The 14,427-nt window shown below is 29.8% G+C and overlaps 1 protein-coding gene across 1 annotated transcript; it reads left to right on the plus strand.

Moving 5' to 3' along the window:
* Nucleotides 1-4,591: 4,591 nt before the first annotated feature.
* LOC112716639 (probable LRR receptor-like serine/threonine-protein kinase At5g59680) lies at nucleotides 4,592-10,054 on the plus strand. Its single transcript, XM_072205494.1, is given in 13 exon segments — nucleotides 4,592-4,746; nucleotides 4,838-5,393; nucleotides 5,644-6,056; nucleotides 6,059-6,124; nucleotides 6,649-6,799; nucleotides 6,904-6,975; nucleotides 7,136-7,207; nucleotides 7,298-7,378; nucleotides 8,024-8,190; nucleotides 8,292-8,518; nucleotides 8,607-8,796; nucleotides 8,876-9,065; nucleotides 9,293-10,054. Coding segments are annotated over 13 exon segments (2,706 nt in total). The 5' UTR covers nucleotides 4,592-4,667; the 3' UTR covers nucleotides 9,735-10,054.
* The last annotated feature ends 4,373 nt before the right edge of the window (nucleotides 10,055-14,427 follow it).

The following is a 14,427-nucleotide window of genomic DNA, read 5'->3' on the forward strand; positions in this document are numbered from 1 at the left end:
TCCTTTTCTCCCTTTCTTTTCCCCCTTTCTCCTCTTCGCTCCCTCTGTTTTTTTCTTTCTTTCTTTTCGTCTGTTTTCAGAAGTTGAGTATTGGGTTTTTGAGAAGGGATGGCGGTGGTGAATGGTAGTAAGACGGTGGGGTGAAAGGGTTAGGGTTTGTGTATAGAATTAGGGATTTTGGGTTTAATTTGAGTAAAATATTTTTAATAAAATTGGAGCATAAAGTATTAATATTTGAAAAACTAACATAATCTCTAAACTTTAAAATATTATTTGTGATATAAAAATACTTATTGATTCTCAATAAATTACTCTAATTAAAAATACATGGTAATAAAATTAATTTTTTTTATCTTTAAAATAATATTATTTAATCATAAATTTACAAATTAATTTTAATAAAATATTCTAATTAAAGTATTAGAGATAATATAATTAATTTTCTTTGTTTATAAAAATTAAAGTATTAAATTCCAAAATCTAAATTATTTAAACCAAATCATATAAAGTTTTTATTATTTTATATTTGCTAAATTTTATAATTTAAATATAAAAAATAATTCAATAATTATAAAATCAGATAAAATCTTAAATTATTTTAAACTCAATTAATCAGAATTTATTTTAATTATCTTTAATAGAATAATTTTAGGGATTAAAATACTTAATGATAAATAAATGTAAATTAGTTTTTAATAAGATCTTCTAAAATTTTTAAGTCTTACACACTACATAAAAATTTTTAATTTTTGAAATAAAATAAAATTATTTTTAAAAAAATATATACACAATTTTTTTTACTCTTAAAATGTTTAACATTTTGAAAAAAAATTGTTATAAAATATACTTATATTTTGGGACAAATAATTCACTTATTACAAACAATATTGAATTTTGTGACAAATTAATTTTTTGTTACAAAACAACTGGAGTTTTTAAAACAAAAAGTTGTTTTGTTACAAAAAATTAGAGTTTTTGAAAAAAAAAATATTTTGTTACAAAATATTTTGAATTTTTGCAACTTGTTTTTTTTTGTTACAAAATATTACAATATTTTGTAACAAAACACCATCTCGTTACAAAAATAACATAATTTGTAACAGAATAAAACATGTTGTTACAAAATATTATCATATTTTGTAACAACTTGTACATTATCCTTTTGTAACAATCACTAATTATTATTACAAAATACTATTTTTTTGTAACAATTTTAAATTTGATACAAATTTTTTGTTACAAATGTTCTATTTTCTTGTAGTGAGTGCTTTCTCTATGCTGGTTAGTCGCTCCTTGATGAGTGACTATATCCCTGTTGTCGTTTCCAACGTCCTGATTCTCTTGCTCGGAATCGGATGCTGTGTTGCCATCTTCGTGCAAGTCGTCCTCCATCACTGATTGATCTCTCGTGTCCTCGGCAACGACGCCAATGTTATGATGGTTAATCGGAACTTAATGGGCTGGACTTGTAAGGTTGGCCCGATCGTCTGATGGAGGAGGTTTCCGACTTGGTTCGCGTCAAGGAGCCGCCGTCCGACTTGTACATATTGATGGGATGGGGAATGGTATCTGTAAAGACACTTCGATGCCTAAGTTATTAAAGGGTTTGTCACAGGTATAAGTATATTGGAACTTAGAGATACATGAGGGGTGTCAGTGTATTTATAGTGGTGAACTAATAACCACTGTTGGAGTAGTTCCACCTTTTAAGGTGGATAACCGTCCCTTTATCTTAGGGAAGTTGAGATATGCCTTCTAGAAGTGGGTTAAGAGATTTTAAAGGCAGTTGCTTATTTGAATAAGGGTTATCTGCCAGCTTTCCTTCAAGCCCGACTTCTTGGGAGTGAAGCGCATGTAAAATCTGACTTTTTCGAAGAAGGTCGGTTGTCGGTGAAGACCAATCTTTAAATTGGGTCTTTTTAACTTATTTGGATCTTTAAATTGGGTCTTTTTAATTTATTTGGATCTGGACTCTAATATTAGGTCAGAGAACAAAAAATATTTAATAATACATAACGAAATAAACAAGTAGTTTCAACCAAATTCTTATTAATTAGATGACTTAAAAAAATTAAGATTTTGCATTGTTGCTACTCGTACTTTTTTCTTCTTCCTAGCTCCTTCGAGTCTTCTTCCCTCCTGGCTCCTGCTTCTCTTTATTCCGTTGTTCCCCTTTTTTCTTTTAATTCCTCTTCCTTGTTATGTATTTTTATCCTTTTCTTTTTGTCGTGTTTGATATAATTTGTGTTGTTTAATTTATATATTCGTTCTCACAATATATATGTATTCGTAAGTTTTAGAGTAAATGCTTTTTTCGATCCCTAATCATTTGTCTGATGGACTTTTCATTCCCTAACAAATTTAAAAATTCAAATCGGTCCCTATCTATTTTAATATATATACGTTTCAGTTCCTATCTACTTTGAGTAAATGTCTTTCTAATTCTTGATAATGTCCTTTCCGGTCCCTAATCAGGACTAGAACGTACATATATCAAAGTAGATAAAGACCGATTTAAATTTTTAGATTTATTAGAGAGTGAAAAATCCATCAGACAAATAATTAGGAATCGAAAAAAACATTTACTCTAAATTTTAAAAAAGTTATGTATTTTTCATAGAATTTGATTTTACGTAAAATAAATTAAGATTAAATAACTAATTTTTTAAAAGGTTGGTGAAACAATTAAAAACATTTATTCATTTAATATCATCTCTTAGTATGTGTAAAATTTTGAATTAAATTCTATTACAGTATGTTATAAGGTATATTAATAAAGGAAAGGTAAAGTAACAAGTCGTTTTACTTACCTCAAAGTTGACCTGAACTGAGAAGTCATGGCAGACCAAGATTGACTCATAAGTTGTTTTTTTCCTTGTAATTTTCCACAGCCTGTCACAGGACTAATTAATCATGTTGTCATAGAATGAGACAAAGATCCAGAGAAATTTCAAGTAGGAAGAAATCTCAATAGACCACGTATGCACGGTATGGTGTAACATACATTATTGGAAGACCAATAATTAACAATGAGAAATGAAGGAAGTTAATACTTTTTAATATTAGTTAATATTTTAAATTAATATTTTATTTTCATGATGTGAATGTAAATTAATCGAATTATTTATTTTTCAATTTATTAGTCAACTCTCTTTGAAAATTGTAAAAAGTATTCTTTTACAAATGTTTTTATTATTATTTCGACTCATATTTTTCTAAAAGTGAATTCTACTCTAATAGCTCTGAATAAATTAAAATAGGATATGAGGATTTTTTATTCCCTAACAACTAAAGTATTTTTTCATTCTTTCATATATTAAGAGATTTTACTTGAAAAAAAAAATATATTCCAAATTAATAGATTTAGATGCATAACCATAATTATAAATTTTAATGTATGAAATCTTGTAGCACTTTTTAATGAAATTTTACATTGATTAGTATTATACAAAAAAAATCTATTATTATAAAAACTAATATAATTAAATTTATTCCTCATAAATAAATGTATTGAAATTTACGATCTCATTATTTTCCTATAAAATAAAAAGAGCTATTTCATAAAATATACTTTTAAGAAATTGCTCCATAAATTTTATATCTATCTATACGAAAAAAAATCTGATAACGAGAGAATTTTTATTTGTACAAATAGTATTTTAAATTTGGAACGATATGTAAAAATTAACGACACTTGTTTATTTTTGAGTTGTTCTGTCAAATTAGTCGTTTAAAATTTTTTATCTCTACCCAAACCTGATTAAAAATAAAATCACTTTTTATAGATTTGTTAAGAATAATTCTAATCTAATTCATAGCTTTATTAGAAGTAGAAGACGTTACGATACTTAAAAATCAAAATATTAATTAAATATTAATAAAAAATAATAAATTTTATTTTTCATATACATATCTAAAAGTTCATTGTCTTTTCTCAATCAAGAGGTTAATTATGAGTTAGAGTTTTATTTTAGAGATGAAAAAAAATACATTTCGTGGTCGACAGCCCAACACTTTATTATTAAGTAAATAATTTAGAAAGAAGATTAGTTACTACGTTTTAAGTACAGTGAAAAAGTTTATACTTCTTGTTAGAAAATTATTTATCAGAAGCATCTTGTGAAATACTTTTTGGCGATAGTAAATTATTTTGTTTTTAATTTAAATAAATTATAATTATTAATTAACTAATATACCGAGGAAGAGAAAAGAAATGGCAGTTAGGTAATTTGATGAGGAGATACTGATGTGTTGGCTCTTTTAATATGATTTTTTTTAGCTACTGTAGAAAGTTTTTTAATTATTTTTTTATTGCAAGAAATCACAAAATGGATAAGATTAACACCCTAAAAATATAAAAGAAAAGAAAAAAAGGTTGCTATAATCCTATATATATAGGCTTATTGGCGGTATTCCCATGCAGAGACTTCTATAATGTGGACCATATATACATCACAAAAACACGTCGTTGGGTTTAGCGTGTACGTTGGAAAATGACTGATTCATAATGCGATTTTGACATCTCTAAAGATGTCTATATACTTTGCCAAATCCATATATTTAAATATATACAATAATGTATTAAAAAAAATGGAGTAGTATTTATACAAGAAAAATAGCTTCATTCATGTGTACTACTAGATAACTAGACAGAAACGCGAAGGAACATGTGGAGGTCTAGTTTGAACTTTGCTTTGTTAATTTTTCTAGTTCATGCAGTTGTGCTTCAAGCTCTGGATCAATCAGGTTTAATAATATAATTGACATCAAAATCTACATACATATATATACATTTTCAATTCAATATATGTTAAGTAAAATGTTGTGTGATTTTTAGGGTTCATCAGCATAGATTGCGGAGCCTTGCCCAACTCTACTGATTGGAAAGATATACAATATATTTCAGATGCCGGTATCATTAGCAGTGGTGTAGCTAAATCAGTGAGTTCTGACTCCATACGTTACTTAAAACACAAACAACTGTGGACTCTGAGAAGCTTCCCGGAAGGAAGAAGAAACTGTTACAAGATAAACAACATCACAATAGGCTCCAAATATCTGATCCGCCTTGAGTTTGCGTACGGAAACTACGACGGGATTAAAACTTTTCCAGAGTTTGACGTGTATCTTGGAGTTAACAAGTGGGATACAGTTGGAGCATCCAACCTTAGCCCCGGCGGGTACAAGACCGATGAGATTATACATATAGCTTCACAGGAATACATAAATATCTGTTTGGTGAATACAGGCCATGGCACACCATTTATATCAACCATAGATTTGAGGCCTTTGAAAAATGATACCTATTCCATCACTCCTCCATCTGCTGTTGGATCACTGGTTAACTACTACCGTGACGATTTTGGTTATTCATTCAGCGACGACTACATCAGGTGAATTATCAAGTATCTTCCATCTGGTTAATTAAATTAAAGTGAAGAGTCAGGTGTAATTGTGATGTTTAGTCATCAATTAGCCATCATCAATATTTTTAATGGTGTGAGATGATATCTAATAGTGTAGGATTAATCATTTTTCTTTTGATAGTTAAATGCTGGCCAGATTTTAACAAAAGTACTGATTCCTTAGATTTTCTCAATTAAAAATAGTTAAATAATTTGATATATTTGACTAAATTGTCAGATATGGGGATGATCCCTTTGATCGTCAATGGAGAACCTTCATGCAACCTGATTGGGTAAAATTGTTTGATTCAAGTATTATAACTGCTGGTGCCTTTAGCAAGAATGATTACCAGTTGCCAGCAGGTGTCATGAATACCGCGATCACACCGGCAAATGCAAGTGATCCATTAGTGATAAAGTGGAGGCCAAAAATTCCAATAAGTGATGTATACTATATATACATGCATTTTGTGGAGGTTGAGGCTGAGTCGAACAACAACGAAATAAGGGAATTTAACATCTTTGTGGGCGGTAGGCTATTCTCTGAAAAACCCGTGCAGCCGCCCTACCTCTCCACAAAAACAATCAGAGCCGTAGTCCCGAACTTGGTTGATATTTCACTCGAAAAAACGCCGCGTTCAACCCTGCCTCCATCGTCAACGCCATTGAAGTTTACTAATTAATTCAATTCCACCAATTGGATACATTCCAAGCAGATGGTATGTTGTATTTATATCCTAGTTTATTCAATAGAGTATTGGGCTTCATGTTTGGATATCTCAAAAACTTTTTCATATGTTAATTTATTAGTTATTTTTTTGTTTATTATGTTAAAAAAATTAAAGATTTTTTTTAGAAAAGATGAGAATGGCAATTTTTTTAAACGGTTCCGCTACGTTACCAACAGCATATCTGCTAACTTCTGTCAACTCTTATTTATAATTGTGTTTCATGGAAGTGTGTTCGCGAATGTGTCTAATAAAAATGTTTTTTTTATAACTGTGTTTAATAAAAGTGTCTTTATAGATATATTTTCTGGATGTGTCTCTTTATATATGTATTTAAAATATATTAATTATTAGACACATTTACGAACACACTTCTATGAAACACAAATATAAATAAGAGTTGGCAGGAATTGGCGGATAATATGTTAGTACCCTATACTTTTTTTTTTAAATATTTTTCATTATTTTTATTTTAAAATAAAACAATAATAATAAATAATGAATGCTACTACTAGTTGATGCCATCACAAGGATCCAGTCTGTCTATGGTTTGGCAATAAGAGAAGAGTGGCAAGGGGATCCATGCGGTCCCGCAGGCTACATGTGGGAGTGGGACGGTCTCAATTGTACTCGTCGTCTAAATGAATCTCCTAGGATTACTGCCTTGTAAGTCGCTCTAATTTTTGGATAATAATTTATTTAAATATATTAATTATTTTTTTATATAAAAATAAAATATACCAGACAATTTTATGTGAGTGGTTATGCAGGAATTTATCTTCCAGTGAATTAAGAGGAATTATAGATCCTTCCTTTTCAGATCTCACTATGTTGGAAAAGTTGTGAGTTCATCTCCATTCCATCTCATACTCTACTCGTCATAAAAGAAAACACATTGTCAAAATAACACACTGATAGAAGAAACTTGATTTCATTTAAATCATTTTCAGATATTTTTAGTTGTATTATGTGTTGTGGTCATGTCATTTGTTGTTTTTCCAGGGATTTATCAAACAACAACTTAAATGGCCAAGTTCCAGATTTTCTCTCTCAATTACACAACTTAAAGATATTGTAAGTTATTTCATTATTCGAGCTCATCTAATAAATGACCAAAACAAAAAAGAAAAAAAAAATCTTATAGCAGTGTCACTATTTTGGCAGGAATTTGGCGGGCAATAACCTCAGTGGTTCAGTACCATCAATACTAGTTGAGAAATCTAACAAAGGTTTTTTGTTACTCAAGTATGGCTCTTGTTGAAACTTCTTTCTATACTCTATTCTTATATACATATATTTTAAACATCTTATAAGTAAAGTGTCCTTTTTTGTATTAAAAATAAACGATCATAAAAATTGAGAAAAGAAAAATCTATCACGGGTAATTGATCTAAATATATTATACTTTTATCGTGCAACTTGACATGTGCAGTAGGAAAAGCATAACAGATGTTGATATTTTTTTTTATTATTTAAAGATGTTGATATCTTTTTAAACATATCATTTACATCATATTATGGATCAAACAACTCAAAAAAATGGAGAAAATCTTAAGGATCACCACTTTTATTAAAATTTGGTCAGCACTTAATTAAAAAAAAAAATTTCATACCATTGGATATAATTTTACACTATTAAAAATATTAATGATAGTTAATTGATGGCTACAAATCACAAAAACTGATGCCCCTATCATTTCTCAAAAAGAGGTCAAAGTAAAAAAAAAATATCTTTTTTGTGGTCAAAATAAACTAAATTTCGTCTCTATATACCTAAACTTAACTCTGGAACTCTTAAAAATTATACTGGGTAAAATAACTTGTGCTTATGAGATGTTGATATAAAAATTAAGTAAAGAGTTAATTAACATAATAATGTTTCTATAATAGTGTTGATCAAAATCCATATCTACTATGTGAATCTGGAGGATGCAAAGAAAAGAAGAAAAAGAAAACAATGCCATTATCAATAGCCGTAGCTATTGGGATTTCAGTAGCTCTAGTGGCTGTAGCCGCCGCAGCTCTAGTCTGGACCCTGAAAAAGAAAAAAACCAAAGGTGATAGATATCAATCTGACTGATTAACTGTAAAATCCAAATTCGTGCATGTTGATTACCCAAGACTATTTGTGCATAATCTTAATTGACATTGGTGGCAGTAGAAATGACTCCAAAGGAGATCAAGCAAGAGGATGATGTATCACTCCAGTTCAAGAATAAAATCTATTCATACTCTGATATCATTAAAATCACCAACAACTTCAGAAAAATTCTTGGGAAAGGTGGGTTTGGAACAGTTTATATGGGACATGTTGATGACGCTCCAGTTGCAGTGAAGATGCTTTCTCAATCCTCAGTTCAAGGTTATCAGCAATTCCAAGCAGAGGTAACTAAAATAATCATTATATATATATATCACAACAATGATAAACCCTGATGATTCTGGATTTGGTTATATTAATTATTCCGTGTAGGTTAAGGTTCTAATGAGAGTTCATCATAGAAATTTGACCTCCCTAGTTGGATATTGTAATGAAGGAAGCAATAAGGCTCTCATATACGAATATATGGCTAATGGAAATCTACGTCAACATCTCTCATCAGTAGGCACCAAATTCCTGAGCTGGAAAGACAGGCTCTGTATAGCCGTAGATGCAGCCCAAGGTTGGAAACTAATCCTCAAACTATACTAGATTTTTTTTCCGCCTTTTAATACATTTTCAATGAATTTAACTGGTATCAGGGTTGGAATATTTACACAATGGTTGCAAGCCACCTATAATCCACAGAGACGTAAAAGCTACAAACATTTTGTTGACTGAAAACTTGCACGCTAAATTATCTGATTTCGGTTTGTCAAAAAGTATCCCAACGGATGGGAGCAGTCATGTTTCAACTGTTGTTGCCGGCACCGCTGGCTACTTGGACCCCAAGTAAGCATTCCAATTATTTTCGAGTAATACTAGGAGCCAACACTTTTAGTGTAGAAAACAAAAAAGTTAGTTAGTGTTGGTCTAAAACTAAGACAAAAATAAGAAAAAATTAGTTTTGACTTAAAATTTCTCATAATTTTACAAGAAAATAATATTAATCACAAAGTTTGGTGGAAATGCATTGAACTATTTACATTTGTACCTCTTTTTTCAAAAAATTTTTGCAGTTACTACCAATCAAGCAGATTAACAGAGAAGAGTGATGTTTATAGTTTTGGAGTTGTTCTTTTGGAGTTAATCACAAGTCAAGCAGCAATAAGAATGGCAAAAGATGATGATGATGATAATGATGGAAAAACTCATCACTTAAGTCATTGGGTTAGTTCGAAGGTGGAGAGAGGGGATATCCATGGCATTGTTGACTCGAGGTTAGGAGAAGACTTTGACTGTAGCTCTGCCTGGAAAATTGTGGAAACAGCACTGACTTGTGTGTCTCAAAACTCTAATGAAAGGCCAATCATGAGTGAGGTGTTGATTGAACTCAAGAACGCTTTGGCCATGGAATTAAGTCGAACAAACTATGGTGATGGTATCAACAATAATAATGGAGATTCATCGGTTGAACTGGTCTTTGTGAATGCAAATGAATCCACTCCTCTGGCCAGGTAAATTAAGACACACAATTACAAGTGGAAACTGATGTATCAGCAACAATAAGTTTTCTATTTTGGTTTTTGGGTTCACAAAAGGAGCCCCAAGGCCCAGAAATAGGAAACTTAAAAACTAACAATAAGTTAATTAGAGTATGTGTCTTGGACTCTTGGGAGTGGTGTGATTGAAGTTTCTCAGGTCGCAGATGAGGCTTTATCTCGTGGTAATCTATATGTTTCTTAAAATTTGATAATATTTATTAAATATAATTTTAGATCATTAAAATATTAATAATAACTAACGGATGAAATCTGTTAGTCTTCTATCATTTTTTTTAAACAATTCAGATACATATAGTAGATGCACTCATGCACATAAATAGGTTTGTTTGTTTAACAACTTGGTGCTTCAATATTTTTGATAGGGTAATGCTAGAGAGACAAAAAAAAAAATAGTCAGAACTTATTTAAATGTTAAATAAGATAAGTTATAGTTATTTTTGGTTGATTTTTTTTAGTTACCAAATATTTCCGTAAAATAATATTAATGGTACACTAAACAAGGAAAAATATTATTCTTTTTCGAACTGTTATCAAATTTTCACAAAACAAACCGCTCCTCGTTAGAAAACATTACGCCCTCTTTTGGATCAAGAGAAAATAAGAAAAAAAAAGTTTATTTTAACTTGGTTTGGTTTAGCATAAACAGTAGAAGAGAAGAAAAACATTTTTGATAGCGCCACCCGTAAAATGTTTTCTCTTCGGTAAACGAAAAAACTCGAACAAAGAGGGATTGCAGTATGAAAATATCTTAATTACTTGCGTGTGGTTTGGCAAGCTACAAATTAAATTGGATCTAAATTCTATTTAAAATTTTTGTTATTGACCAATCAATTATTTTAGGTATAAGACAAATTTTAAATTTTTAATACTTATTTAAAAAAATAAATGAGATAGTCAATAAATCAACTTAAATTAGTTGTTTTATTTTTTGTCATGAAATTAGTTGTTTTGGTAAGTATTTATTTTGGTCTGTCATAATAATTTTACCTTTATCTTCCAAATTAATGGGCCTAGATCAGTTGGTAAAGAAGACGATTCTTACTCATTTAATCCATTTTCATTATCAATATAAATTGGTATAGATGGACGAGAGTCTGTCTTTTAATTATCATTTTTAAATTTAATATTTATTGAAGAATGAGAATGGAGCTTATTTATCTAAAAAAATTGCCCATTTTATCTTTGTAATACTCGAAAAATTAATCATTGAATTTTCAGCATGATGAATATCCCGTGCAAACTAAAAAAAAAAAATTCCATCTTCATTTATGACTAAAAACATTATGGGCTTCCTTATACAATCTAGCCCTTTCGATTTATTTAGTCACTCAAAACCTTGAAATAAAAAAAGTTGAGTTGATTCAATGATTAATTTATTTTGTTTAAATAAGTATTGAAGGTTTAAATTTCTTTTTATGTATGTAGTAATTCATTAATCAATAACAAATTCTTAAAGAGAGCTCAGCATTTTAAACTAGAGAATACAGTAAAAAAAATTTCCAAAATCTCTTTTGTGTTATTGTTTGGACCATTTGATTAGAAAGAAATAGAAGAATTTTCTAGAATAAAAACAAATGTGTTAAAGAAATTATCAACATGACCTTGATTAGCGCTAATGATAAAAATGTGTGAATTCTTTTTGTTATTGATGATTATGTGAGAGATGACATGAAACTTTTTTTTTTTGATTGTGTTAAACTTTTACTTAAAAAAAATTCCCTAAAATCATGGCTGAAGCACGTGTAAGAGTGGCTAATGTATTGACCTCTTAAGCCACATAGGATTCGTTTGGTTTTGTACATTTGAGGCGAACGGTATGTTTTTGAATTTGATATAATTTTTTTGTGACTTGAATTTGATATAATTTGATACGATTTGGATACTATGCGTATATTTTTATTTTTTTAATTTGATACTAAACAGATTGGTCAAAATAACAGAGTGTATTTGGTTTTATATGCTACAAAAAAGTGCCTTTAAAATTTAAAAGTAAATTATATTGCACCGCTATAAGACTAGCTATGTTTTATGGTACCGAGTGTTGGGCGGCCAAAGGGGAGCACTAACATAAGTTGAGTGTGGCAGAAATAAAAATGTTAAGATGAATGAATGTTCATATGCGATTGGATAAAATAAGGAACGAAGATATAAGGGAGAGAGTTGGAGTAGCACCCATTGTGAGAAAGATGGTTGAATCGCATCGTAAGTGGTTTGGACATGTGAGAAGAAAACCGATAGAACACCCAATTAGGAGGGTGGATGAGATAAAAGATGAATAAGGGGCGAAAGGCAAAGAAAGATCTAAGAAGACCATCCATCAGGTGGTCAAACGAGATCTACATGTAAACAGTCTCTGTAAACATGATACATGACAGAACACAATAGCGTCATTTGATTCATGTAGCCGACCTCACCTAGTGGGACAAGGCTTTGTTATTATTTTGTTGTAATTTTATTCAAATAATTTAAAATTTTAAAGTTATAAATTTTAATTTAAAATTTAAATGGATATAATTTAAATTAACGAATAAATTTAATTTAATAAAAATAAAGATACGCATATTATTATACTCATATAATTAATTATATTTATTCAGTTTAAAAAAATTTAACAATTTCAAATTATTAATTTTAAATTAAAAGATAATTGTATTAGTATTATTTTTAAAGTAAAAATTTTAATTTAAAAAATTTTAAATAAATGTACTCGTATTAAATTATTTAAATAAAATAAAATAAATTAAAAAAAAAACATATCAATAAAATCTAAAACTATATTAAATTATATTAAACTGGGCAGCAAAAACACAATTGGCGCAAAATTAGATTACTTATTAGCAAGCTATATGACGAAGTTGCTGTGAGACAAACTACGTACGAAATAAAAAAAAAAAAGATCTCAATAAATAATGTCTTTTTTAAAGTTTTTTATGGAAATAATCAAATTTATTACACCTGTTAAAAAAAATTCTTATTTTAAAATTTTGCTAATAAATAATCTAATTTTTTTGGTGGTGAATCTAAAAATATTGGTTAAAGTGTTAGAATATTACTAAAAGTTTTATTTTTTTAAATAAGTACATTAAAATTTTAATTTTAAATTTTTTCATATAAACTTATTAGAGTATTTGTTAGAGAAAAAAAAGACACATGGACAAAATCTTTTAAAAGGAAAGATTTCAATTTTAAAATTTTAGTTTTTGAAAACCGGATTGAGAGGTGAGATTATGGTTTTGAAAATCAGATTAGATCAGCCGATCGAATTAGTTCAATCGAAATGGCGAGGAAAACAGTTTATTCCGTTGTATATCTATTTGCAAATTGTTTGAAAATTGTCGAACCGATTGGTTGGATCAGATCGAAAACTAGCCGATTTCGTATAAACAACACCATTTTGAATTTTTTAAAACAAAAAAACCCCAACGCGTCATCTTTCTCACCCCCTTCCCCCACATCCCCCTCATTCGTGACTCGTGAGTCTCACCCCACATCTGAAGCCCAAAATTCAAAATTACCAAACCAAAACCTTAGCTTCCTCCTCAACGGTTCTGCCATAGTCCCGTCGCTGTCCGTGTTGTCGGTGCCTCTGTGACTTCCTCCTTCCCCTATCCCGAACCCATCTAATATAGTGTACTAACCATACTGTTTTTGAGCAGAAGTTTCCAATAACCCGCAGTTGTTACAAAGGTTAGTTGAGATGCTGCAAGACGGGGAAGATTATGAGTGTCCAATTTGCATTTCTCCTTTCGCATACATTATTATCACCCGCTGTGCTCACATCTTCTACCGAGTCTATTTTTAAAATGTCTACGATCCAGAAAATTCTGTTGTCCTCTGATGTGACTGGGCATTTTAACTTTTCGGGTTTTTCCATGGACATATATATATATATATATATATATATATATATATATATATATATATATATATATATATATATATATAAATTTGAGCTTGGAATTTTTTCATAGAATATTATTGAGTTTAGAGTTTGACTACATGAAATATTATATTATTGAGTTTAAAGTTTGATCCCATGGAACATTATTGAGCTTAGAGTTTGAATCCATGGAATATTATATTTGAGCTTGGAGTTTGAATCCATAGATATTATTTTTGAACTTGGGGATGCGCGCACAGAGGGACTGTCCAATGGTTAACTACCAGGATATGTCAGGTTGGCTATATAACTGACAGATGATACTCATCAGCCATAGAACAGGCATACATCATGTGCATTTGTATGTTCTTGAATATGCATTGTTTTTATTTGCTTAATTGCTTAATGATGCTTATCTGCTACTTGTTGTACTTGCTATAATTGCACCTCTATCTGTGTTTTCCTTGCTTGAATTATATGTGTATGTTTGTTGAGAGACCCTTCTTGGCGGAGGTGTGAAGGGGTGTTCCACCGGTGATTCGGAGGATTGAAGGAGTTAGAAAGTGGAGTGTTAGGTTAAAGGTAGATTCAGAACTTGAAATACCTTAGATAACTTACTTAATTTCGGGTTTAGTTGAATCTTTAAGTTGAATTCTGAGTGTTGGAGTTCTAGAAATGGCTCTGACTTTTCCGGGACCTTTTATATTAACTAAACGGACACCTTTACCATGCTGAGAACTTCCGGTTCTCATTCCATACATATTTCTAT

Source organism: Arachis hypogaea, chromosome 10 (assembly GCF_003086295.3).
Source record: "Arachis hypogaea cultivar Tifrunner chromosome 10, arahy.Tifrunner.gnm2.J5K5, whole genome shotgun sequence".
Classification (NCBI taxonomy): domain Eukaryota; kingdom Viridiplantae; phylum Streptophyta; class Magnoliopsida; order Fabales; family Fabaceae; genus Arachis; species Arachis hypogaea.